General features: G+C 37.0%; 1 protein-coding gene across 2 annotated transcripts in view; it reads left to right on the forward strand.

Moving 5' to 3' along the window:
• The window catches only part of LOC149794618 (uncharacterized), a 43,440-nt gene extending 16,273 nt beyond the window's left edge, over positions 1-27,167 (forward strand). For both annotated transcript variants that reach the window (XM_089964227.1, XM_089964229.1), the window contains 3 exons: positions 1,051-4,060; positions 6,239-6,449; positions 20,491-27,167. In XM_089964227.1, the coding sequence (XP_089820353.1) occupies positions 1,051-4,060; positions 6,239-6,449; positions 20,491-24,076 (6,807 nt within the window). In that variant the 3' untranslated portion in view covers positions 24,077-27,167. The remainder of the gene's footprint in view (positions 1-1,050; positions 4,061-6,238; positions 6,450-20,490) is intronic.
• The last annotated feature ends 561 nt before the right edge of the window (positions 27,168-27,728 follow it).

A 27,728-nucleotide genomic window follows, 5' to 3' on the forward strand; every position in this document is an offset into this window, starting at 1 on the left:
AAACAACTTAACTTTACACCTGCCACTCTCATAGAAGTTCTTTATATCTGTACAGCACCCCATCAGCTATCAGGACTGAATAGACTTTGAGTAAATGATTTTAGTATTAAATTTTAGAACAATATTTTATTTAATTTGAATAAATGCACCTACTTGACCACATTGACATACACTTTAACCTTGGCAGGATTTAAACCAGCAGCTCACCGCTCCTAGTGGTTAGAGCGTCCACCTCAAAAGCGGAAGGTCATGGGTTTGAACCCCGGCTGAGTCATACCAAAAACTTACAAAAATGGTTGTTGTTGTTGTGGGGTTTAATGCCATTTTTCAGCACACGATAGGCTATACGTGGCGGCCAGTAAAAATGGTGGAGTTGATTCTGGGAAAACCCTGGAAAGAACCACCGACCCACGAGAAGCTGCTGGCAAGCTTTCTCATATACCAACATTGGCCGAATCCAAGACTCGAACCCATGCAGACAGAGGTGAGATGGCAGTGATCTGTAACGGAGAGCACTTTAGACCACTCGTCCACTCAGGGCCCTACAAAAGTGGTACTAACGCCTGCCTTGCTAGGCGCTCAGCATTAAGAGGTTAGTGTTAGGACTGGTTGGCCTGGTGTCAAGATAATGTGACTGAGTGGGACATCATGCCGTATGTTTGTGGCATTATGCCTCAGTATGATATCACTATGAACTGCCACACTGCAGACATCATAGCAGTATGATTGATTTTAAAAAAAAGCTACATTAAAAATCTTAATCACACACACAGACCTGCAGCTCATTGATTGTTAATGCTATATTCTAGCCAATGAGAAATCACCATCTTTTTATGAGGTTCAGCTCAGTAAAACAGTTGATGACCAGTTTTCAAGTGACACTGAAGACCACTTTTGTAGCAAATGTCTGTGACTTTTTCTACTTTGGACAAGTCCATCATGTATTTTTATTCTTTACAATAGATTGGACAAGCATTTTTATCTGTAATGTTAGCTGTTGGGTAGTATTAACAGTGCAAGTCTTCATCTTGTTCAATTATTTTTTTTCAGGATTCAGTAGATGAATTGGGCAATGGACAAGAAGGAGAGAGATTTGCAGATGTTAAGACAGAAGACATCAAGCGACAAGAGGCAGCGCTTCATTTTAGATCCATAAGTTCAGATTCTTTCTTTCTGTGTCCAATACTGGATCAAGACTTCATTTACTCCTCCACTGTAGCAGAAGACGTCACCCAAGAGACAAGTTGGGGATCAAATTTTTCATTCAGGTGTGAACTTTGCAAAAAGATTTTTTGTCAGAGAAGAAACGTGGAAATGCATCTGTTTTGGACCCATGCCAGAGTTCCTATGTACATATGTAAATGCTCAAAGTTTCAATCAAATATGTATTCAGAAATAATGAAACATATCTGTCAGGAACATAAGTACATGGATACTAGACATGTCTTGATTGATAACGTTACTGTTCTAGAAAAGAGCTCTGGCAAAAAAAGCTTGGAAAGTGCCACCAGATGTTTTGAATCCAAAGAATTGTCCAAAAATGGTAAGGAGTCTGTCAGTAAGGAGAAAAATGACGAAGAATATGCCTATTATAATGCTCAAAGTACAGTTAAAAAAACGATTGAAGTTCCTTTTTGTGAAAAATTGCAACTTTTGTCTGGCCATTTATTAAAAGGCCCACTGGAAGATATAGCAAATATCAAATGTGGTGCTTGTATAAAAACATTCAAATGGCGGAAAAGCCTCCAGCGTCACTTGCAGTCCTATCACAAGATGACTCTTATGTACAGTTGTCCATTTTGCCCCAAAACATATTTCAATATTAGAGACACCTTGTACCATCTCCACGGCCTGCATATGGAAGAATCTCGGCCTAGTTATGCTTCTGTCTTGTTTATTGCAGTCAACAATACCAGTCTTGATTATAAGACACCAATCATTAGAGACAGTACACATGACCCAGTCATTAAGAATGATGAACTGCCTCACACTGTGGAGACTTTGAATGAAATGCAAATTCTTGCATTTAGCAAAGTTACAGAGTCCAAAGAGAGCAGTGCAGTTTCTAAATTACCTAAATTACTGGGCTCAGAAAATGGTCCGAAAATGGAAGGGGAAAAAAGTGAGCCAAAGAAAGCCACAGTGACAGACAAAGACATCCAGTCTCCAGTAGAAAGGGGGACAGTTCCAAGTAATACAGAAACTTGTAAGAAGGGTAAGCCAAAGGTAGCAAGTATCCAAAAGACCGGTCAGTTCAAACATTCAGAGGAACTTTTTTCAAACAGGAAAGAAGTTCTCAAAAGAAAACAGGAAGACCATGGATATTCTACCTTAAAAAGGGTTAAAACAGAGAAGAGGAATGACAAAATTGGAACCAGACAAATAGTTTTGCCTTCTCAGAGAGAGAAAGTATCATCACAGAAATTGCCATGTTTTGATGGCAAAAATAAAGCAGTAACTATGGACACTAAAGATAAGGATGAAGATTATGTTTGTCCAAACTGTAGCCACAAATTCAACAGAATGACAGCTCTAAAGTTTCACATGAATATGAAACACGGGGAAACATCACTAGGCCTCGGTGATTGGTCTTCTCTCTCCAAGATGGAAGCCAGAAGAGCAGAAGTTAAGCATCATAAAACTAAATCAACTGAGAAGACAAGGGCAAAAAAATTAAATAAAAATTCACATGATGTGAAAAAAAAATTTAAAAGACAGGAAAAGCAGCTTTCAGAGAAATTGGGTGTAGATAAATTGGTAAAGTTTGAGTCAAAGGATTCAGGAAAAAAACAGTCAGAAATGAGCTTTGCCACCAGGAATTTTAATAGAAAGAATACAATGTGTGAGACTGATTCAGAGAAAGGGAAGTCTCAGATTCTTGACAATACAACAGCAGAACAAAGCAGTTGTGTAAACCATGATCAAACCATCAAATCAAATAAAATTTTTATTGATGATGCATCAGATGAGAAAAGCTTCAAAAGAACGGATGAAGAAGGAATAGCAAATGTGGAAGTAAGTCAGGCAGCTAGAAAGATGGTCAAGGTTTACAAATGTCCTTTCTGTTGTGCAGTCTTTATGAAGTTTGCAGCTTTGAATCATCATGGTAAGAGATGCCATTTGGATGAAGACTTAAGCAATGTTAATAGTGTCAGCACACGCCATTTCAAATTTATTGAGGAATTAGAGGCAGAAGGTATTAAAACAGATCAGATGATGAGCTTTTACAAGTGTCCCTTCTGTCCTTTAGTTTGTGATCAGTTTCCTAATCTTAGCAGACATGCTCAAAGGCGTCATTCTGACCAAGATCTTACCAAAGTTACTAACGCCTGTACTAGGATTATGAAGTCCTTGAAAGATGTAGCTGAAACTAAAGTCGGTGTGCAGTTTGGACTTCCATGTGTTTTTAAGTGTCCTGAATGTCCCAGTACAGCTAACCAGTTTGTAGAGCTTCAGAGTCATCTGGAAAAAGACCATCCCTCACAAGATTTTTCATCCTTAACAGCAGAAAATACGAAGATTTATAAAGTACTACAAGATGGCATTTTCTTTCCAGGAAGCACAACGGGACAAATTTCTATTTACAAGTGTCCTTTCTGTTCACAAGTATGCAGACACTATCCAAATTTGCTACGACATGGCCAGCGGCGTCATAAAGACAGAGATTTGAACTTAATTGATAGAGACAAAACCAAGACTAAAGCTGAAGCAGTTTTCACACCAAAAGAATACAAACCCAAGATGAAGAATTCTGAGATAGATGATGTAGCAGAGTTTGCGGATTCAGAAATTGAAGTCAGCCAAGATGTTGATGATCACAGAGAGGAGGATATATCAAGATCTTCTAACATGATAATTAGGAACAATAAAGCTCAAAAATCTACAAAGGAGGAGACAAGAAAAACAGTAAGGTGTGAATTGTGTGGGCACATTGTTCACCGTCAGAAATTGGAGAAGCATTTGACACTTTACTGCTGGAATAATCCTCAGACCTGCAATCAGTGTGGCCTTCTCTTCAAGAGAGGTATTCGCCTCCAGCAACACATGTTTGTCCACACAGGTAATGTAAATACATCTAGCATTTATTGTGTCGTCTTAGAAAACAAGTGCAACAATTAACATGTCTTTTACTGTTTAGGTAATATGCATGTATTGCTCTTATATTTTGCTATGGTTTAGTTTTGACCAGCCTACAGTATGCAAAAAGTGTACCGATCATATTTTACTCCTGGTGGTGGAGTATGCTGTTGAGTGTAGTTAGTGAACTATACCATGAAATCTCCTGTCTGTACCTGTATTTCTCTCACCAGGTGTAATTTTCACTCAGCTCAACTTCAGAAGTGGATTCTGCCAGGCCAGTCTGTGGATTACAACCTCTTAAGGACTTTGCAGTTAGTAATATTATGGATCATAAATCATTTAAGTCTGTTACTCAGCAGTTCAATGTAGCTTAGGCCCAATTCCACCTTAAGTCTTGGAAATTTTACTGTATAGTCAGGTGTACTACTATGGATACCAAACAGACATGAATGGAAAATGGTCAGTACACTTTGTTTGTACGGTTTATTGGCAGACATTGAAAGCAACACTACAAATGGTATTTAGTAAAACACCTTCATAGAAAGTTTACAACACTTTTAGCCAAGTTAACTGACAAAAGATTAATCACTGCAAAACGTTCATTTACAAAAAGAGCCTGAATTTTTCAGGGTAGATTTGTGAACTGCTTTGCATTTAAAGAATTATTTTGCTGGGTTTTTTTAGTTCTCCTGTTTCTGTTCTGTGCGTGATACCATATGATGTTCAGCATGTTTGTTTTAGCTGGTAATTCATTATTTGATTGATGTTTGATGTCACATCAACATGTTAAAGTGTCATGGCAACTGGAGTAAAATATTTACCCAGAGAAAGACCATGGTATCCAACTCTATCTGGTCTGGGCTAGATTTGATATTGTAATGTTCTGATGGCAAGTTCTGAACACTGACCATCAAGTCACAGTAGCAAACTATTCTTTTTGTCAACATGTACAAAAGTAGCAGCAAAAGTAAACAAATTATCCCACAAGATTTATTTTTAGCTGAACAAAACAAACTCAAATTGGAATGAAACTTAGGAATGCTGTACCTGTATTCAAAAATGTGATTGAATAGTAATCCTTGGGCCATGAAGCTGGTATGATTAACCTGATTATCACATTGATCAACTGACTGTTATTGATACACACAGTGTTATGTATACTACAGTAGGCAGCAGTATAAACATTTAACATGTAGATCTCTAAACAAAGCCAGCCATGAGCTTGTTGAAAGTAATGAGGAAAGAAAAACAACATTTCATCTTGAAACAGTTGGTGGAATTAATTAATGAATCATTTTGACATCTCTAAAATCAATTGTCATCAGGGCATGAATGTTGTTACATGCTTCTTTTATATTTGCCACTGGAGAGCATACAGAGGGAGATGAATTTGTCATAACACATCAATTACAAATGTGGATTAACTTGTGGGAAATAAACTGTTTAACTATGTGTGTTAAGCTGTGTTTACATTTATTTTTGATAAAGGGATTAACATCTCTGACATGCGAATTTCACAAGTTCTTGTATACTTGGGCATATTCAGGTGCACATTTCCTTATGCCAGCTCATTCCCTGATGTAGTCAGTTTGGTCTTCATTCCTGTAATTGGGATTCAAATAATGGTATTCTGGATTTAAATTCATGAACCAGTCTACAAGATTTGACCCCATTACATATTTAAGGTATATTCTGAGTTTTTATTGTTGATATTATTCAATCCTTTTAGAAGGAAAATATGGACTATATGATTTCAAGAGGCAAGATAATATGATTAGATCTATTATTTCAGTGACACATTGAATTTTCAAAGACAATTTTTAGGTTTGAAACAGTATGATTATTTGAAGTAGGTCACAGTCATATACAGAGTTTCCACCCATGTTATGATCAACAGTTATTGTGTGATAGTTTGCTTAAATGTATATTAGTAATACCTCAGTTACACTGTCTTAAGCAGTCTCTTTTGAAAACAAAAACAGTTTCCACAGGATGGGTGCTCATTACAGGTCATTATTACTGTATTATATAGGTTTGCAGGACCTTGAAAAGTAACTGTTAAGACAGGTGCTTGCATATAACATAATATGTAGAGTCTCTTTGATTTGATTGTCCTTCAGTAAAATCTGTGTTCAGTTCATTTTTCTTTTAATTGCAGGTGACACCCCTTACACATGTAATGAATGTGGAAAGGCCTACATAAGATCACACTCCCTGAATATGCATTACAAGAAAGTCCATGCCAATCTTCCAAAGAACCACAAGTGTCAAAACTGCAGCAAAGCTTTCTTATTCAAGTCACAGTTGACTGAGCATGAAAGAATTCATGATGGTACAGATAGACCAATCTGTGATGTCTGTGGCAAAAGGTGAGCATAAGATAAGAGTGGTCACATGGTTCCTATATTTTAACACATTAACCCCTGGTGAAGAGTTTATGTGGCAGGAAGTAGTAGCCTACTGCCGAGCTCTGTAGCATCAAGGTCATGCATGATACACTAAAGTGGTGGCATTATAAAAAGGTAGACACTAAAGTGATGGTATTATAAAAAGGTAGACAGATGTAGCTCTACAATGGTACCAGATAATCTTAAGTTACAGTTGCATTACGAAATATAGAGGGGAAAACCTCATTTTTTGGACCCAATTTTTTTTTTCCACCCAAAATTCGCCCGTGGTCAGAATCTGGTTTTGTGTCCGGATTTTAGACTTTTTAGTCTCAGATCTAAGGCAGACTGGTATGAACTGCAAACAGACAGATGAACCTTTGCAAAAAGTAGGATAAGATTGGCATTTGGAATAAAATGTGGTCTCGATACTTAAATAATGGGTCTGTTAAGCAAAAAAAAAGGGAAAAAAAAAAGAACTCTAACTTTTATCCCTCTAATCATGCGCGAGCCAAATAGCCAATGAAAAACGATGTTTCCAACACAACTACCATATATACTCGCGTATAAGCCGAAAAAGTTGGGGAAAAAATAAGGCCTGGAAGAAAGGGGGGCGGCTTATCTGCGGGCCAAGGTCCAAGTCTGAAATTTTTAAAGCTTTTTTCCTCAATTTCCAGTATTTATTGTTTCTGTCGATCGCCGAAGATGAGATCACATGCCTAATGATGCCACATGGCTCATAAGATTTGTGCTGTCGTGAAGTGAAACAAATATTTTTTTTCTAACTTAAGTGGTAGGATAATGAATGAAAAACATGCTTTAACGTACTTGACGTCTATTTGACAGATGTCCATCCACCAGAAAATGCAGCCATACATGTTATTTGAGCCACGGTGATACGTGTATTTTCCAAAAGAACCGCCATATTAGTAATCTCCAGTCAAGTATTTAACCCTCAGCTAATCAGTAATCATTAAACTCTACGGTATCGTACAAATGCACGCTAGCTTATTTCAATGTAAATAATAAAAGAATCTATGTAAAAAAATAAAAGAATTATGATACTGAAGGTATATACGACAAACATTTTGATTGAGAGTAGAAATACATGTACGATAGTCTTAAAGGAACAATAGCGAGAGGCTACATAGGGGTTTGTTGCGCGCACACTTAGGAAGGGTAAATAACAGGGCAATATACGAGTCAGCGTGAATAATTGTAAAACAATATAATTTGTGGGATTTCGTTGACAGGTGTTTTAGAAGTAATTGGCAGCCACAGTTTATATACTACTGTTATTTAGTTGTTTGTAAAGCAAAGTGGATTGTTAGCGGTAGAGTGTTGTACAATAGTACCATATGCTTAATCTGTGGTAAATGCCTCGGGGATAATAGGTTTGTTTTGTTACACAATGCCAATGACTTTACTCATACATGCCGACTCTCAGATGTATTGTTTAATGAGATATGGTAGTGGACATGGTTTCTGCCCAAAGTTATAAACTGTCACAATACTTGAATAATGTCCACGCTGAAACCAATCATATTTTGATCAATTGAATCACACTACTGGTAGTTTTAAAAAAAAACACAAATAAACAACAATGATAAATAATTATCAAATACAAATTGATAACTGACCACACATGGAAATAATTACAGGATAAGGTATATAAATAGTATACTACCACTATAAGAAATTATTTCAGTTTAATCTCTCTAGAAGTTTATATTCAATTCAGTCAGATAAAATGAATAGTGTTGGAAGTAAAAGAAAGCATTCTGCTTATGATGCAGCATTCAAACTTAAAGTTATTGAATATGCAGAAGCAAATAACAACTGTGCTGCAGCATGCAAATTTTTTGTGAACGAGAAGCAAGTATGGGAATGGCGGAAAAGCAAAGCAGCATTAGAAGAAATGCCAAAATCCAAGAAGGCTCGTGGGACTGGGTTTGCCTCTTTCCCTGAATTGGAGAAAGAACTCATTGATTTTGTAAGTGAATGTTGACAAAATGGATACATTGTCACACGAACTGCAATTTGTCTATGTGCTACGCAGATGGCGAAAAATGATAAATATAAGTTGGCAGATTCAAAATTTGTTGCATCAGCCAGCTGGTGTTCTCGTTTTATGAACCGGAATGGTTCTGCCTCAGGCAGCGAACGAAGATAGCACAAAAGCTACCAAAAGACTTCGAAGAAAAAATTGAATCATTTCAGCAGTTCATCATTAAATGCAGAAAGGAGTGCTCATTTGAACTATCACAAATTGGAAATATGGATGAGACGCCTATGACCTTTGACTTACCAAGCAATAAAACAGTCAGTGCTGTTGGTGAGAAAACTATTCTGATAAAAACGACCAGCCATGAAAAAACGCATTTCACGGTTGTATTGGCCTGTTTAGCTGATGGATCAAAGCTGCCTCCTGTCACCATTTTTAAAAGGAAGTCGCTGCTGAAAAGCATGAAATTTCCTGCTGGTGTCATCGTTCGTGCACAGCAAAAGGCATAGATGGACGAAAGTGGAACAATTGAATGGTTGGAGAAAGTATGGAACAAGAGACTAGGTGTAATTTTTTTGGAAACCTTCAATGCTTGTATGGGATATGTTTCATGCACACAAGACCGATGAAGTAAAAAAGGCCGCAAAGAAAATGAAAACAACACTGGCTGTGATACCAGGAGGTTTAACATCAGTGTTACAACCTCTTGATGTCTGCCTTAACAAACCTTTTAAGGACAAGTTACGAAAGATGTGGGCAGAATGGGTTTGTTCGGGGGCTGTGAAAATGACAAAGGCGGGAATTTAACGAGGCCGGACATCGATTTGGTCGCCAAGTGGGTAAAAGAAGTGTGGGACTCAATTCCATTGGAAATGATTGCAAAATCATTCAGGAAGTGCTGTATCAGCAACGCCATGGATGGAACAGAGGATGATGCTATATTTCAATCTGACAATGACAAGGAGAGTGAGAAGGAGAACGACACACTATCAGATGACCATGATGACGTATATGATGAAAGCACGCCCGTAACAGAAGCCGAGTTTCGTGAACTGTTTGGCGAGTCTGATACAGATCCAGATTTTTAAGGATTCTAAAAGTGATAGAACTTTTATAATTCATGATTTTAGAATGAGGATTAATTAAATTTCCATTAAGCCTTAACACTTTAGAATTGTTTTTATTTCAACATATAAATTAGCTTTCTTACTTTCATTTTATTTAATAATGTGATTTGCCTAAATAAACATATTCAGAACTCACTTTGTGCATCTTGTGATGTACCGGTAGTCTAGAAATTTTGGGTCAGCTTATACACGGGTCATGCACTTTATAACAGTTTTACCAATTCAGTTTGGGGGGGTCGGCTTATACATGAATGGGCTAATACGCGAGTATATATGGTAGACATTAGGTTATTGGAAAATCAGCTGGAAGTTGATGTCTTAGCATGTATTCAGAAATAGCTTTCAAAATGTTTCCTACTCATATTTCAGGCAAAAATGACAAAAACCTCCAGGACTTAAATAAATGTGTTAAATCTTCTTGATATACCATTATTTCCAATAGAATGTGGGCATTGTCATAGATGCCATGCAGTTGGTAAAATTGTTTTTTTTATGACTGCCAAATGTTTATATGGCTATAGTTGTCAGTATACATAACCAGTTGCAGCTATAATGTGGTTTCATATCAATAAATCAATACGTTATTGATGTTGTCATGAAGCATTGTCATTGGATTTGGCATGACGATATTGTCAGAAAATATAGAACATTGATCTTAAACAGATATGAGCTGCACATTCCACATAAATCCATCAGAGAACAAAGAAACAATTTATGGGAAGAAAAAAACTCACTAAACATTGATAAGCAGAACTCAAAGAAAACATTTTTTAGACACATGCCTAGGGCTGACGACTTAAAAAATATTACAAGCCCCACTCAGTCTCCAAGCCCAACTCCAATTTCCATATGCCCAAAATGAGAAACAAAATCATATTTAACTGACTTGTGTGATTATTTGGATGATGAAAAATTTCATGCAGTCTTTTTCTCCAGGTCCCAAGTTCAGCCATTGTCTAATTCCTCTAACAATGTCCTTCTTACTCAGTAGATTGACAGTGTTTGTGTTCATTAGCATCTGAATTGTCTTAATGTTACGTGTTAAGGCTCAAATAAACAGTAACACAAGGAAGAGTGAAAACAACAGGGCCTGGCTTTGAAAAATTTAACAAATAATTTATTTCTCTGGAAAAATACTGTAAAAATGAAAAGAATAAGAACATGCAGTTTTAAGATTCAAATCCAAAATTAATCCACAAATAAAATTTTAGAAGTCCTAATGATGAAATGTTCTAACAAATTCAGATTCAAGTCCCGACGAAGAATTCAAGATGGAAGGCAATGACGTATACTGTATCCTTTGTGGTGTTGGAATGTCTACAGTTCTGTGTTGTTCACAAACAATAATCTGGTGTTTGAATTAATGAAATATCTTCGACCAAGAATTCTGTATGAGCACTCATATATTTCCAGGAAAAAGAATTAATCCTTTTGAATCCAAATAATTCAAATAAACATTAAAATAACTCCAAACTAACACAACAGACACTTTCCAGTGTTAAGTAAAAGCCCTGACTGAGAAATATCTCTACAATAATGATACAGTAACTCAAAATGCAAAACAAATTCCCAGATGAGGGTCAACATTTCAGAACCTTTGAGAAGTATTTACATATAAAAACATGTAGTCCCAGTATGACCCTGACAAAAACCATTTTACTCAAAGAATAAGATAAAAAGTTGTTTATTCGTCTCAATGATTCCTGAATTAAGGTCAGGAACTAGGTCAGCTTTAGGTGTTTACAACTGAAGAGTCAAGGTCAAGCTATTTTCTGAAAAATGTGTGTGATTTGGACTTTTAGCTTAGCTTTAACAATTTTTTAGTCATATCGCTACGATGTCTGCAGTGTGACAGTTTATAGTGATGTCAAGCACTGGGGCTTCATGCCGCAGACATGTAGCATGATGTCCCACCCAGTCACATTATCCTGATGCTAGGCCAACCAGTCCTAACACTAACCTCTTAATGCTAGCGCCAAGCGAGGTAGCTGTTAGTACCATTTTTATAAGTCTTTGGTATGACTCGGCCGTGGATCGAACCCACGACCTCCTGCATCCGAGCGGACGCTTTAACCACTAGGCCACCGGAGTGGTTTCTGAAAAATATCAAGTTCCTAGTAGACAAAACTACATTATTTTGACATGTAAGGAAATTAAAAATAAAAAGATTTAAACCTTACAAACAATTAAAGTAAAAAGTGAATCTTGATTTATACAGTTTCTTTATGCTTTTAACATTCACAGGTGCTGCTTAATTTGTTTAACCAGTAGTTTCCTTACACTAGAGTAAGTGTGTGCATGGGACAGCTGAGTTATTATTCATTCGACTTAACTTCAAACACCTGGAAAAACACAACAACAATTAAACAAGACCAATAAAAAATCAAAAATACTCAATGCAAGCGTTTTTGCCATCTAAAAAATGCCAGAGGTTGGCCGATTTTTATAAACAAAGATAAGAGCCAACATGATCTGTTTATTACTTATAATACCAAAAAAAATATCCTGCATTTGGCCTAAGCTCTCCTGATTACAACAATAAAGTAACCAATTACCATGTTGTCATGTATACACACTAGCTGTAAATTCCTTTATGCAGCCACGCATCATTGCACTGGTTGCAGCAATTGATGGGACAGGTCCAGTACTCCTATGACTGATTGTGGCTGGTTTCTGCTACATACATATCCAGATTGTTATTTTAGAATCACATGTACATGTATGTTAAAGCCATGTGAGCACTAGTTATAGTAACCCAGGCAATCTATTCCTGAGTCACTAATTACATTCTTCACTTTGTACATAAAGTTTGGAGCTTTCGATAGACATATGGTAAGTGAAATCTTCATAACAGTAAATTCATGGAGATAAATAATAATTTACTAGTCTTCAAACATATTGAAAATAAAAATAATGCATTTCATCAAAATGATCTAAGTTTCTGTGGCAAATTAGTCTTTTAAATATATTTCACAAGCCCAACGGGCACCTCATTTAGAATACAGCAGGGGCATTGGAGTATCAGATTTTTTGAGCACTGATAAGAGTCACTAAAATAATTTCAAAATAAATATGTCATTATATTCTGGTGAATAGCTGCTCCATGAATTTGATAACAAATGATGGTGCTTCAGTTTACAACCATCACAGCACATGTACCATGTTCTTCCCGAGTGTGCACTTTTAGGTACATGTTATTTACAATTAGCAGTTGTTAATATGGTCCACTCTAATATAATTAAAAATACTCAAGGCCTGGAAATTAAACACAAGAGCTGATGTCATATTAGGGTGTTGAATATAAATTGCAAAGGCCAATATGGTATGGCACCTGTAAGATCATATTTTGTTAGCACTACTTGTCATAGAACAGATGAGTTTATGGGATTGTCTTTTGAGTGTCGTCCATCCATCTGTTAGCAGAAGTTTGTTGTTGCTACTCTCCTTAAATAATTTGGATGATTGCCATGAAATTTTACACACACAATCATCACATTGTCTAGTTTGTCCTAAATGAAAATGGTGCCATGCAGACATCCAATATGACAGCTACTGTGACAGTCTTGAAAATCTTATGATCGCTACTCTTTGTGAATGGATGGTCATATCAACATGGAGTTTTCACTGAAAGACTTCTTATGATTTCTAGTTGGGCCTAAATGAAAATGGTGCTGATCTTACTTTTAATATGGCCACCACAATGGTAATGTTGAAAATGTTGTTATCATTACTCCTCCTGAATGGACGGTTATATGAACATATTGATTTCATTAAAAGGCATCTTATGATGTCTAGCTGATCCTGATTTAAAATGGTGTGATCTGATGTCCATTATGGCTGCCATACACTACTTCTGGATGGATGGTCATATCACCATGGGGTTTGTCCTAAATGAAAATAGTGCAGATGTAATGTCTTATATGGCCACCACAATGATCATTTTGAATTTTTTTTTATTGCTACTCATCCTGAATGAAAAGTTGCCATGAGGTTTACACCAGATTTCTTTTGTTTTGCTTGTTCTAAATGAAAATGGTTCTGCTTCTAAATCGGATAGGACAACCACAGCAGCCATCTTGAAAATATTATCACTATTCCTTCTGAGTGGGTAGTCGTATCAACATTGGGTTTAGTGAATGAATTCTTGTGATGTCTTGTTGGTTTTGTTACATATGTCTATAATTGTGTGTTTGACCTTGACCATGATTCTGGATTGTAAGGGTCGTTTGTAAAAACCATACTACATAGCTGTCTTTTGTCCATTATCGTAGATTATACTTTAAGACCATGATCATATATAAACATGTTTATTTGGATTTGAGTTCAGGCCCTTATTTTTCCCATGGAAGTTATATTGTGTGTCTGACTTTTATCATTTTATTTACTTAAATTTAAGTTCAAGGCCTGAACTTGTTTACAAATTTGATGGGAAAATGACCCACATTCCGGTCATCTTATCGTGTCTTTGGTTTTTATATAAGGTTGAGGTTGTGGAATCATTTTTAGTTGTGTTCAGATATAATTTATGGGGAATTATTATTTAAATAATTCATTGGAAATATGCTCATTAATGTCTGGATTAAAATTTGCATTGGGATTATTGAGGACTCATTCAATGATATTCTGGATTGTATCATTGTCATACATCAAGGCTTTTGGTACATCAGCACATTCCAGATTCATGGAATTTGGAACTTTCTGTACTTTTGGACTTGTGATAGAACATTTAAGGTAAATTGGGGTTTAATTCACGATACTTTAAGGTCCTCTTTAATTTTTCTTTTATAACTTAGAAAATTAAATTGTTTGTTGAAATTTATCAAAACTTGTTGTTTTCACTTTCACATGTTCCTATATTCCTTATTAATGCTTGTCATATTAATATAGTTCATAGATGATGCTTCTCTGTTTACAACTCATTTAGTAAACAAAAGGTCAACTAAACTCTTTAAGTTTTTTTAATTAAAATTAGTAGCAAGGATTACAGTGAAGCTCATGCAACCATATTGTTATTATATATCTTAAAAGTGTTTTGGTCATTAATACCATTTCTTGTTGGAGAAATTTCTTTCAAATGTCAAAGTGTGGATAGGTATGGATATAAAGAGAAAGGTCCCATGGGAAACTCACCTGAATATTTCATGTATATATTAGGTGTACGTCTGTGTATGTATGTCACACTTATTGTGATCTCACCTCTGTCTGCATGGGTTCAAGTCTCGGGCTCAGCCAATGTGGCAATATGGGTATGTGAGAAAGCTTGCCAGTAGCTCTTCGTGGGTCGGTGGTTCTTTCTGGGGATTTTTAAATACGTGTTCTTCCTCCACCATTTATACTGGCCACTATGGATAGCCTATCTTGTGCTGAAAAGTGGCATTAAACCCTATAACAACAACTGTTACAACACTTGTTGTCATATTCCAACAATACAGTTGTACATAATAAAACGAGGAAATAAGTGCCTTCTTTTTCTCTCTCTGAATCATTAAGCCGTGGGGACAGTTATTTCCACAAATCTTGATTACAAGTAACTTTGGGTGGCCTAACAATCACTGGGACCAGACAATTGATCAATAGGCAGTGGCTACCAGGCATCGAGAACACTTGCACAATCAAGGTATTGGGTTAGAGATCAGATCAAACCTGCACATTCCTAGTGATCCAACTGCAGGAACAGAGCCTGCATTTATGAACACTACTTAGAAGGAGATCCAACTGGTCTTCCCTTTCAACCCTTTTGTTTCTCATTTCAAGAGAGAAATCGTGGATGTGTTCACTATGTCCCACTGCAAGTACAGGAGCTGAGGTTCATAGACCACCACATATTAGTCAGGAGAGGTCATCACAGAAGGAGTGTTAGCCCACCTTCTGATACAAGATTTGGAACCACTCTGGTGGCCTAGTGGTTAGAGCGTCCACCTCGGAAGCAGGAGGTCATGGATTCGAACCCTGGCAGAGTCATACCAAAGACTTACAAAAATGGTACTAACACCCTGCCTTGCTAGGCACTCAGCATTAAGAGGTTAGTGTTTGGACTGGTATGCCTGGTGTCAGGATAATGTGACTGGTTGGGACATCAAGCTGTATGTTTGTGGCATGATGCACCAGTGCTAGACATCACTATAAACTGCCACACTACAGGCATTATAGCAGTATGACTGAATTTTTTTAAAGCTACATTAAATATCCTAATCACACACACACACACACAAGGTTTGCGAAGGAAAATGAAAATTCTCATCCTTCAGACTAAGCACCAATTAGGGATGGTTCACTTGCTCTCCGTGAACAGTCACAGAACATCTATGTCTAACTTATCTGCCTTTCCCCCAGAGACTTGTGTATCCAAAAACAGTTTGGATCAGGAAGATGATAATGCCTTGTCAATCATAGCAGCCTCTCAGAAATTTGCTGATGATCAGGAGGGGATGGTGTACCCTCCATTTCTAGGTCTCCAAACTCCTTCAACCAAGCATTTCACTTCTTTGAAGAGAAGATATAGTCATTCAGCAAGGCCATAATATGCCTTTGGAATCAACCTAAAGGGAGAGAATGCATTAGCAAACAGTTGATCCCAACTCAGGCTGAAGGTGTTCACTGGCTAAGCTTTTTGGTCTGGGAATGCTACAAAAACATAAACAGAAGCTTCACGAATTTCATGCCAACAAGTCCACAAAATGTTTCCCTCATAGAATAAACACAAACTCTGCATTGTCTTGATGTAGAGGCCATTTTATTAGGTCTACCTTGCCTATTCTGGACAAACTGTCCACACAGGTATTTTCTTCCTGGAAGGTGACGAATTGAGTGTATAATCCATTCCAACTCTGTTGAGCATAAAAGATTCAAGACAGAAACAAGGATCATTTATTACCTCCTTGTCATCTGAGGAATGTAACCACTGATGTGTTGTCTTAGGAGACCATGGTACAAGGCCCTTTTAAGTGATATCTGCACCATTTCAGTATGAAGAACACAATCCAAATTGTTTGTGTAGGTTTGTGGTTTTGACACCATTCATAAGCAAATGATAGGTTCTATACACGGCAGTCATTATCTTTGGTGCAGGAAGACCCCAGGAAAAACCTGGGAAAAGCCACTGACTCAATGGATGCAGCTGGCAAGCTTTCTCACACCCGTGTTAATGTGTAGGGGCATCTGATCATGGAACCAGTGGTCCTGGAGAATGTATTATTTCTGATTCTTAGTCTTTCCTCTCTGTGAATCTGATGTGCCATTGTACAGATAGGAGTAGGGTTCAAGGGCATGCAGAGGAACTCCCATTAGAATTCTTGACACATCAGGAGCTACTGAAAAGTTGACCCTGCAGAAATTTGATCTGACAAAGAATCCATGTGTTGTTTCCAGATTGCCAAGACAAAAAAATGAAGTGGATGTAATTGGAATCTCAGTATGGATACTAAGTCCCCTGTGGAATTCAAGATTCCCAGAACTGGGACGTAAAGGTGGATTGGCAAGGAGGTCTTGCCTTGTAAAGTCCTCAGCAATCACAGGATTTTGTGGGTTTTTTTCTGGGAGAACCTGGCATTGATCCTAAAAGGAAAGGAAATTCATTTCTCTGTCTACATAGTCCTGAGAAGAAATGAGATATGAGATAGGTTGAGAATAAGTCCAAATGGAGTCACTACAGACCAACAGTGGGTCATATTATATGATAGGGACTGTTTGCTGATGTTGTACAGCAGTCAGTTGTCAATGTACTGGATGTGTTCAGTCCCCAAATATTCAAGTGTGCAGCTACTAATCCCATAACTCCAGTTAAGACCCTTGGCAATGAGGCTTGCCTGAACAGCCTGGCTCAGAACTCAATACACGTACCTCCTTTCGGATAAGAAACCAACAATATTTATTGTGCGTGGAGATGAAAGATCACAATGTGGAATATCATCCTGGAGATTAAAAGAAATTGTTCATTCTACAAGTTTAATAGTGTTCTGAACTGAGGCTACAGTTCTTTCATGAAGGTTTTCTCTCACAGAATTTTAGGCATGGATGAGCTATAATCAACCTTAGAATCCCACCTTTTTGGGGACCAAAAATAACTGGGAGTAGAATGTTGGTGCCTGAATTATTTTAACCCTTTCAACTACACCCATCTGAAGAAGGATGTGCTCCTCTTCTTTTAACATGATTATATTTGGCTAATGCAAGAGAATGGGGGTCCTTGAGAGAGGTGCAAATATTGTGAATCACAGATGTAAACACTCCTACATCATGGAAAAGGGCCCACCAGTCTTGCATGATGCTTGACGATGACTGTGAAAGGTGGGTCATCGAACAACAGCGTGTCTTAAAAAGATATGTGCACTTCAGATGAGGCAAGATGTCCCTAGGACCACCCACCCTCACCATTTCTTGTGAAAGGGGGAGGAGATAGTAGTCATTATTGACTTGCCCTTGACTCTCCAGGATCTCCATCTCAAGTATAATTAATATGGAGTGAGCTTATAGGAAGAGGGGCTACTTTGCTTTTGTGTTTGCATGCCCTTCATTGGATATTGGCTTGATCAGGCTGTATTCATTTATTATCCAGTTGCAAAGGGCCAGTAACTGATGCAAAGGGACCTATGTTGGAGATGCAGTAGCAGGAATGAGACCACTTAATAAGTCTCTGACTCCAGTAGTGCAGCCCTAATAATTGTCCAGTGTGCCATCTCTGGAGGTGGAGAAGCTCCACTGACAGTGCCATGGCTGTAGACAATGTGTGCCTTGGTGTCTTCATGCAGCCTCCAACAACCACCGCAAGTCAAAAGCAGATAATAGTTCTTCCTTCCGAAGACTGGAAGTCACTGAGAACAGATCAGCATGTGATGCTTTAGCCAATCAGGACCTGGCCTTTGATTTAAAAGAGAGTCAAACAAACAGCCCTGATAAATACCCCTTGCAACAATGTGGCATCCAAAGGTTAATGGCCAGGATGGAAATGAACCCTATACTGGAAACTCGTACTAAAGGTTGCGGTGAGGAAAGAGGGACAAAACACCCCATATTTTGCCTTGCCCATTATCTTTCTTCCATCCTCCGCACAAGTTCCCTCACCATAGATGAGTGAAGAAGCAAGAGCACTGGCCCAAAAAGCCTCTCTAAACTTGAGGAAAAAATATTGTGTCACATGAGCACATAGGTTTTGGGCAATGTATCAGGCGGAAGGAGGCAGTATCACTCATTAGTGCCTAGATTGAATCTCCCATGTGTTGCTTTTGACAATTTAAAAAAGAATGAATCTTTGAGTCAGTTTTAATTGAATATCTTGCAACTTAAAACCATCTTTCTATTTGTAGTCAGTGCAGAGAAGAAGTGAATTACATGTTTTATAAATGTGGGTGAGGGGAGATGTAATAGTTCAGTTCCAATTCTGTTTCCCTGGTTATGTCAGCTAGATCTCCTTGCAGAAGAAAAGACTTCATCAGTACTTCTGTCCCTGATAGAGATTCAGTCTCAGTAACTTCTGTGCAGGGGATATACTTCGTTGCCAAGTAAGGGCACTTAAGTTCTGTTTGGCAGTTACTAAGCGAGAATGAAAGATACTCATAGGTTAAGGGGCTCCGCTGATATTTTGGCATCCACCATCTCTAGATAGAATTTGCTCAAACCATCAACAATAGATTATTGGTCTCTCACTCAGAGAGACCTCTCATTCAGGTTTATAGCATACCTTTTCTTTTTACCCTCAGTCCTTATCAAACCTTAAGCAAGTTAAGTTTTGTCTTGTTTCAGTTGTTACTGCACAAACAGTGACCAAGACTGCTACCTGTTAAAACAATATTACAGTGAGAGTAATTTTTTCACTTTTTACTCCCTTACAGACCATCATCCTCCCTCATTACTGACACATTCAGATAAACAATAGAGTCTTATATGTATTACTGATATTAAGATGTAGTGGGGGGTGTTTAAAACTTTTTAATTGTATAATATACTTACCTGTCATTATTAGATGCCTTCTTCCAAATCCACTTGTTAGTCATGGTCCTAGAAAAGAATGAGGAAGCACACTGCCAACAATGGCAAGTCAGACTGGGTTAGTGAACATGCTTTATGAATTTCTAACAGGAGGATAGTGCATCTAACATGAATGAGGTTTATTCATTGTGAAAAGAGTAAGCTAAACAGTAGTGACCGGGGAAAGTATTACATAATTAAAATTAGCCCCCCCCCATACATAGTTGACCTTTAAACTTCTGCTTAAGCTCCACAAGACAGAATTGGGCCAGTTTTGAAAGAAGCTATCCTGGCATTGATGCTGTTCAAGCTTGTATAATATATACCATTACTAAAAAGAGACAAGTCTTTACAAAACTATAATTTGCTCAAAACTTTCAAACAGAAAATGGCAGAAGTTTGACAGAAAGAATAGCTCAAGACTTTTCAAATTCATTTGGATATGGCCACTTTTCAAAACATACACAACCAACCTCAAACTGTATTTTTTTAATATCAAAACCAGCTGAACAGAATTTGAACAAGTTTGACAGAAAACATCCTAGTTTGACAGCCTTTTTCAAATTTAGTGTATTTAAGAACCACAAACTCAGCATCCATTACTGAAAAAAAAGGCCAAAGAGAATTTGATTACATGACAATGAAAATCATTCTGGCATAAAGGCTTTTCAGTTTTTGTTCATATAATGACAATCCATTATCAGATATGCCTACCATTACTAAAAATAGAAGAAACTTTTTTTAATGTCAGAAAGCATGACACTAAACCAAGATTTGTTGGTCAGCTATCCTTGTAATTTGCTTTTTTCCTAGATATGTCAGTTGAGTAATCTCAGGCCCACTTGGGCCTCTTGTTAATGAATAATATGGAGAATCAACATAAATGTAGACAAAGGTTGTTTATAATATTTATTTCTTTATGTTTCAGTTTGGCAGGTAGAAATTCCCTAAAACGCCATCAGTTGCACAAGCACCCAGAGATGTTTGATGCTCAAGCAGTTCAGAAGTATTCCAAGACTTTGGTTTGCCACATATGTGGGCTAGTCCTCAAAAGTCGAGGTGGCTTGAAGAAACACCTTTCAAGGACTCATCAAGATGGCAAAGAATTAAAGTGCAACCATTGTTCCCAGACTTTTCAGTCTGCTAAAATTTATCATAAACACTTACTTCATGTTAAACATGAGGAGCTTAGGAAACAAAGCGTGGCTAATAAAGAGGATGAGTCATCCAAGCAGAATTCAGTATTGGATAAAGACAATGAAGAGGAGAATAAACGCTTTATCCCGTTGACATCTACTGACAGAGGTATCAACCAGTTGAGAGATATCTGTAGACGTTATCGTATTGAAGAGAGATTGTGCACTGATGGTCTCCCTCACAAGTGTATTCTCTGTGGCAAAAGGTTTCGGAAAGTGAAGTACTGCAATCTTCATATTCGTCGTTACCATATAAGAGATGAGCACAAACCTCTGCGATGCAAGGTTTGTGGTGCTGGATTTGTTTTGATGAATGAGTTTAAGAACCATGCCCGAGTTCATACTGATATTCGACCTTATCAATGTAAAATTTGTTCAAAGCGTTTTAAACAGTCCAACCATTTGCAGGATCACTTCAAGAGTCACAAAAAGGAGCGTTGTGAAAAATGCCAGATATGTGGGATGCAGTTTAAGGTACGAGGAGCCCTTTCGGCTCATGTGCAGAGACACAGCAAAATCAAACCCTATGAATGTCCTCATTGTCATCAGAAGTTTGTTGACAGAGGCAGCCTCACTCGCCATTTGTCAAATTATTTTAAGGATGGAGCTGTGGCATGTCATATCTGCTTCCAGAAGTTTAATTTCAATTCTGGTCTGGCAAAGCACCTTGATACACACATACTTCAGCGGCCTTTCCCATGCAAATTGTGTGATCAGAACTTTACCTGCTTTACAAGTCTCTATTACCATAAAGTCAGATGTAACCATTTCCTAGAGGAAGACTATGAGGATGCATATAAAAAAGAAACCAACCAAACAAACAGCAAAAAGAGTGAGACTATGTCACCAGAAAATACAGAGGAAATTTTGGAAGCAACTCCAGGGACAAAAGATGGAAATCCTGTTGTAGACACAGGGACACCTGAAACATTGGTTGGAGGAGAGTCTTATGAATTGAATAAGGAGAACAGTAATAAAGAAACAGTAAATGCTGATATGCAGCAAGGGTATAATGTTATAACAGATAGACTGCAAGAAGAAGTGGTGCCTTCCCTAACTGGCTCTTTTTTGGAATTGAGTACAACAGGAGTGTTGGAGGAAGAAATCGGCTTTAGGTATATCAGAGAAGAGGGAGATGAACACTTGCTAATCCTAGATGCTGATGAGGAGTATCTCACTGACATCCTAAAGAAAAAATCAACCTACACACTAATCCATGGTGCCAATGAAAATAGCCCTGGAATTGATGCACCTGCAGACTGTGAAGATTATGTTAGTAAAACCATTGCACCCATGGAGGTAGATGATTCATCTACATCTCAGATGGTTGTACACAATGTATCTGCTGGAGAGGAAGGAGAAAAGTTTGTCAGAACCTCCAGTTTGAGTCAAGACAAAGGTATAGATACAGGGTCAGTAAATGCAGTTCCTGGAATATATTTAGAGGATATTGTGGTAGAGGTAGATGTTCATACTCAGACTGAGACTTTGGGTCTAGATACCTTAGCAAGTAGGGAAAATGATGCTCATACTCAGACTGAGACTTTGGGTCTAGATACCTTAGCAAGTAGGGAAAATGATGCTCATACTCAGACTGAGACTTTGAGTCTAGATACCTTAGGAAGTAGGGAAAATGATGTTCATACAGAGAGTTTGGGTCTACCTACCTTAGGAAGTGGGGAAAATGATGTTCATACTCAGACTGAGACTTTGGGTCTACATACCTTTGGAAGTAGGATAACTGCTCAGACTCAGATAGAAAATGCTAGGGAACAAGTTCCATTGGAATTTGAGATTGAGAAAGATAATGTTCAATCGGTTCAAGAGGAAGGCAGTGCTAAGAGTCTTCCAGAAGATCAGTCCATAATAAAGACACCGGATTTGAATATTATTTATTCAGATCCAGATGCAAATACTGCAGGTTCTATTCCTTCTGAAGATACGTTGTCATTGTCATTGTCTGGTCAGGGTTATACAAAGAATGTGCTAACTAGTAGTTACTCATATATCGATGAAGAAGGGAATACAGTTTATGTCTGCATTACAGAAACTCCGTCAAATAATACAGGTCCATTGGATCAAGAAGTCATCAATGCTGCCATGATGGTAGATGGGGAGTGTGTGATATCCTCCTCAAATCAGATCAGTGCCAGTGGAGAGATTTTCCTGTCAGGGATAGAACACTCTTACACATTAACCACAGCATCAGAAAAAAAACATGTACGGAAAGATACTTATCCGCAGTCAACAAAATTGCAAAATCAGGCAACAGAAAAACACATGCAAGATGTCACCTGTTTCCTAGACATGGTGGATAAGCTGGAAAAACAGGAGACCAGTGGTGAGGTTGTGCCACTCATCACAGGGTCAGACTTTCTCGATAACTTGGCAGAAGGAGGAAATGAGGAAGGACCATCACAACCACCCATTATAAAGAAAACTGCCTCCTCTTCAAAATCCCTAGTCGGGACAAAATCCTTCAAGTGCAGTGTTTGTGGAAAATCATTTGCAAAAGTAAAATATCTAAATCTTCACAAAAAGCGACATATTCCAGATGATGACAGAGCCTTTAAATGCCCGCATTGTTCAAAAGGGTTCAGTCGCTCATCAGAGCTGGAGAGACATATTAATATTCACTCCAACAATCGACAATTTGTGTGTGACATATGTCAGCAGAGTTTCATTCAGAAGGGACACCTGATGACACACAAATTAACCCACACTGGGGAGAAACCTTATAAATGTAAATACTGTAATCAGGGATTTACAACAGGGAGCAATAGAAAAATACATGAATTAAAGCACAGTGGTGCGACATCATATGAATGTACAATTTGTAAGAAAAGTTTCCATCATCGAGCTGCATGGATGACTCATCGAGTTTCACATACAAAACTTTTACAAGTCAGCAAGATTGAAGAAGCAAATGAAGTAATGAAAGATGATGTACAGTCAAAGTTTATTTGTGATATTTGTGGAAAAGTATACCAGTCAAACAGTGGTCTCAAACTGCACATGGATCGACACCAGGAGGAGAAACCTTTTTCCTGCAACATTTGTAGTCGAGATTACCAGTCAAAGAACCTTTTGCAGGAACACTTGAAGATTCATCAGAAAAAGAAATTAGAAGAGAGTATAGCCTGTGAGTTTTGTGGAAAAGTATTCCAGAAAAGGGCATCTCTGTATTCTCATATTAAAACCCACAAGAAAAAAGTACAGTATCGTTGTATTAACTGTGGCAAAGAGTATGCCTCAACTTCATCCTATACTTACCATGTTGCCAAATGTTGTATGGAAAATGAAGATACTGCAAGTTAAAAAAGTAACATTATGAAATTTGTATAATTATATGTGCATATACGCTGTACATATTAGGTTCAATTGAGGCTGCTTTTTTGTATCTGTAGCACAAGAAATTTTGTTTTTGGGGTGGAACAGATTGTGGGTTTAACACCCTGTTTCAGCATACATTGTAGCTGGTATACTTGGTGGAGGAAGAACCATCAAGCCATGGGAAGCTACTTGCAAGCCTTCTCACAAACCAACATTGGCCCAGCTGAGACTCAGTCCCCACGCAGACAGAGGTGAGATGTGTGAGTGATCTGTAAAGGTGAGCACCTTAAAGAACTCGGCCACCCGCATCCCCAAGAAAATGTATGGATGACCCACTGAAATACGAAAAAAGATGCATCGACATGGTATAGTATCAAAATAAACAGCATACACATTGTACATCTTGTGTTCGTGATTTCAGCCCATTACCAGTGATATGTACTTGTACATGTTTTTATCTGGTATTTGTCATTTCAGCTCATTGAAAGTGATACGTACTTGTACATGTTTTTAAATGGTATTTGTCATTTCAGCCCATTACCAGTGATATGTACTTGTACATGTTTTTATCTGGTATTTGTTATTTCAGCCCATTACCAGATATGTACTTGTACATGTTTTTATCTGGTATTTGTTATATCAGCCCATTACCAGTGATATGTACTTGTACATGTTTTTATCTGGTATTTGTTATATCAGCCCATTACCAGTGATATGGTCTTGTACGTTTTTATCTGGTATTTGTTATTTCAGCCCATTACCAGTGATATGTACTTGTACATGTTTTTATCTGGTATTTGTTATTTCAGCCCATTACCAGTGATATGCATTAAATAGGTATTTATTGACAGACTGACTCTTTAGCATGACTGATTATATCAGCATATGTTAGCAACTGTGTAGTTAACAGAGAAATACCGTATGTCATCAATAGGTGATCCACAGACATGTTGACAAGCTGTTTACTGAAAATCTCATAATAAATTAAGATGGTATTATCCAGATGAAATTGTTTAATAAGGCTTTTCATTGCATCTAGACCACCTTAAGAACTGCAAATAAATGAGCTTCTGGAAAGAAATTTGACTGGTAAATATGTCAGATGTAAAGACATCATGGTTTGCTGCAGCCATGATAGGAATTTTGTCAAAGTTGTATTCTTTGACTTGCACATGATAAAGACAGTACAACAAAGCTTGGTAACTTTAAAATTGTCATACTTTTGATTGTTACTTTGTAAAACCCATTCAGATTGCTGTTCCAAACACGAAATTAAAAACGAATACATCAGCAGTATTAATGTCTACACACATTCATTACTGGCTGGGAATAAAGTAAAATGTTCATTTGATTTGATATAAATTTTTGGAGAAACTTTGGCTTTTCTAAATTAGACCCAACTATCTTTGAAAGGCATGACGTTCAGTTTTTAATGGTACTTTATTTCCATTAAATAGCATACACTAAAATTACAAAAAGTTTCAAGTATATTCTTTTTTTCATAAAAGAAAACAGTCACCAAGCCAAATATTAGTCCATCACAACATATGGCCTGGCCCCTTTAGAAATATCAAGGGACCATTGGTCCCTTTTTCCTGAATCTTCCATTAAAACCTGTACATAGAACAGTTGTAGAATATTGTATGTTCAACTCTGTATGTAATATAGCTGTTTTGATTAGTTATTTGAGTTTTTGTTTACCTGTTTTAGTTTGCTCTTGTTCGTTCAGCTCGTGTTGTCAAAATTATTATGCAGTAACTTGGGTCATGGGGAATGGTTCAACCTTGAAAATTCCTGAGAGGTTCCTTGAAAGCTCTTTGAATTTCACAAAAGTTGATTTTATCCTTGAAAACTATTGTAATTTGTTCAAAACATCTTGAACTTTTCTCCAAACTTACTTATCAGAGTGAATACAAAACATCAAAACTGAATAAACTATCACTTTTCAAATGGTTGAACTAACATGTTGCAGAATGATATATCTCGATAATTACTCAGCCAAGTATGAAGAAAATCTATTAAGGGGTTTAGGAAATGTAAGCAAATGAAACAGCTTGAATCAAAACCTTGCCACAATCTTTCTTCAACTAAAAGTACAGTGTATATTTTCTGACTGCGACCTTGACCCTAAGAATGAATTGTCTTTGATTCATAATGAATTACACTAAGAATGATGAAAATCTATCCTGGAAATGAAGGCAGATTAAAATTATTAAAAAAATTAAAACATTGACACATATTTTCTATTCTATTAATGACTTAGAAAATACAGGCAAATGAAGAAAAAAAAGACTTTAATCAAAATCTTTGATCCAGTTTTTTATCACTGTATCCTTGACCCCAAGGTAAAAGGAGTCAGTCAATATGTCATTGAAATAGTTTCATAATGATTTATTCCAAGTCTGATGACAATCTTTCAAGGGATTTAGGAAATATAAATGAAAACCTGCTGACTACATGCATGAATTCTGCAATTTTGTCATAGTTTAAAAAATACACAAGGATAATCCAAGATCACAGATATTTTTGAGGTTTAAAAATAAATTGCTAAACTTTATATTTTTGAAACTTTACAATTACAGCTTAATTTTGTTGTCATTATACTTTTTACTTTTACTGTTGTCATTATACTTTTTACTTTTGCAAAAAACTACCAGTCAGATGATGAATCATGTAAAAATATCACAAGCATCTCAAATCTGTGTGCCATTTCTAGAAAGGTCATTATAGATTTTTTAGAACTGCAGATATTTTTTCCTTAAATGTGTACAGAGTTTGGTGGTTTTGCAAAATATGTGGTAAGCCAGTGTGTGTGCGCGTGTGTTCTGTTTATGCAAAGCTGATATGTACATTGATAATTGTCATCATTGCATACTCCAAGACTGCACACACTTGTCTTTTGTTGTTAAGTGTCCATCATGCACAATTTAAATTTGTTACTAAATTTATGGAGATTATAAGTGATATGTATTAAGAGGTATCACATATGGCTGGTTTCTTAATGTACTATAACATTAAACACATCACCCATACCCAAATCCATTGTAGATTATGAAGATTAAAATGATTAACTGTACTTGTTTTAGTTTATCTGTGAGTCTTGTTGAATCTTTAATTAGAAACTGTATGTTTCATGTTAATAAGAACAGACTGTGCTTTGCTGTTGCTTGTTCTTCCGTATTAACCTGGATGCAGTGGTGCGTCACTGTGGTTCCACTTTTGAGTTTCATATTTTTGTGCAGGGTTGAAAATTTAAAGAAATGGCATCCTACTGATTTTTCCCACTTGTCATGACAAGATTATATGTTTTACGGTAGCTTTAAAGAATCTACAGTTTTCATATTTTGATATCTGGATGATGATGGGGTTGTTTGGGTTTGAGAGTAAACAAGAAGGCTTTACTTCTGACATTTATCTTTGTGAAGATTTTTAGCTTTGCATGGCTATTTCCAATTCCTGAACTTGAGATGTAGAATATTTTTAAGAAAAACAACCAAAAAAACCCCAAAGAAGTAGACTATTTTTGTTGATGTGTTTGATGCATCAAAATAGTATAATTGCACATTCAGAAAATATTGATGCCTACACTACAAAAATTCCTTCATAAATTTCAGGCCAGGAAAAGTTAGTGTCCTTT

Source organism: Sinohyriopsis cumingii, chromosome 7, assembly GCF_028554795.1.
Source record: "Sinohyriopsis cumingii isolate HCF-2022 chromosome 7, ASM2855479v2, whole genome shotgun sequence".
Lineage (NCBI taxonomy): Eukaryota > Metazoa > Mollusca > Bivalvia > Unionida > Unionidae > Sinohyriopsis > Sinohyriopsis cumingii.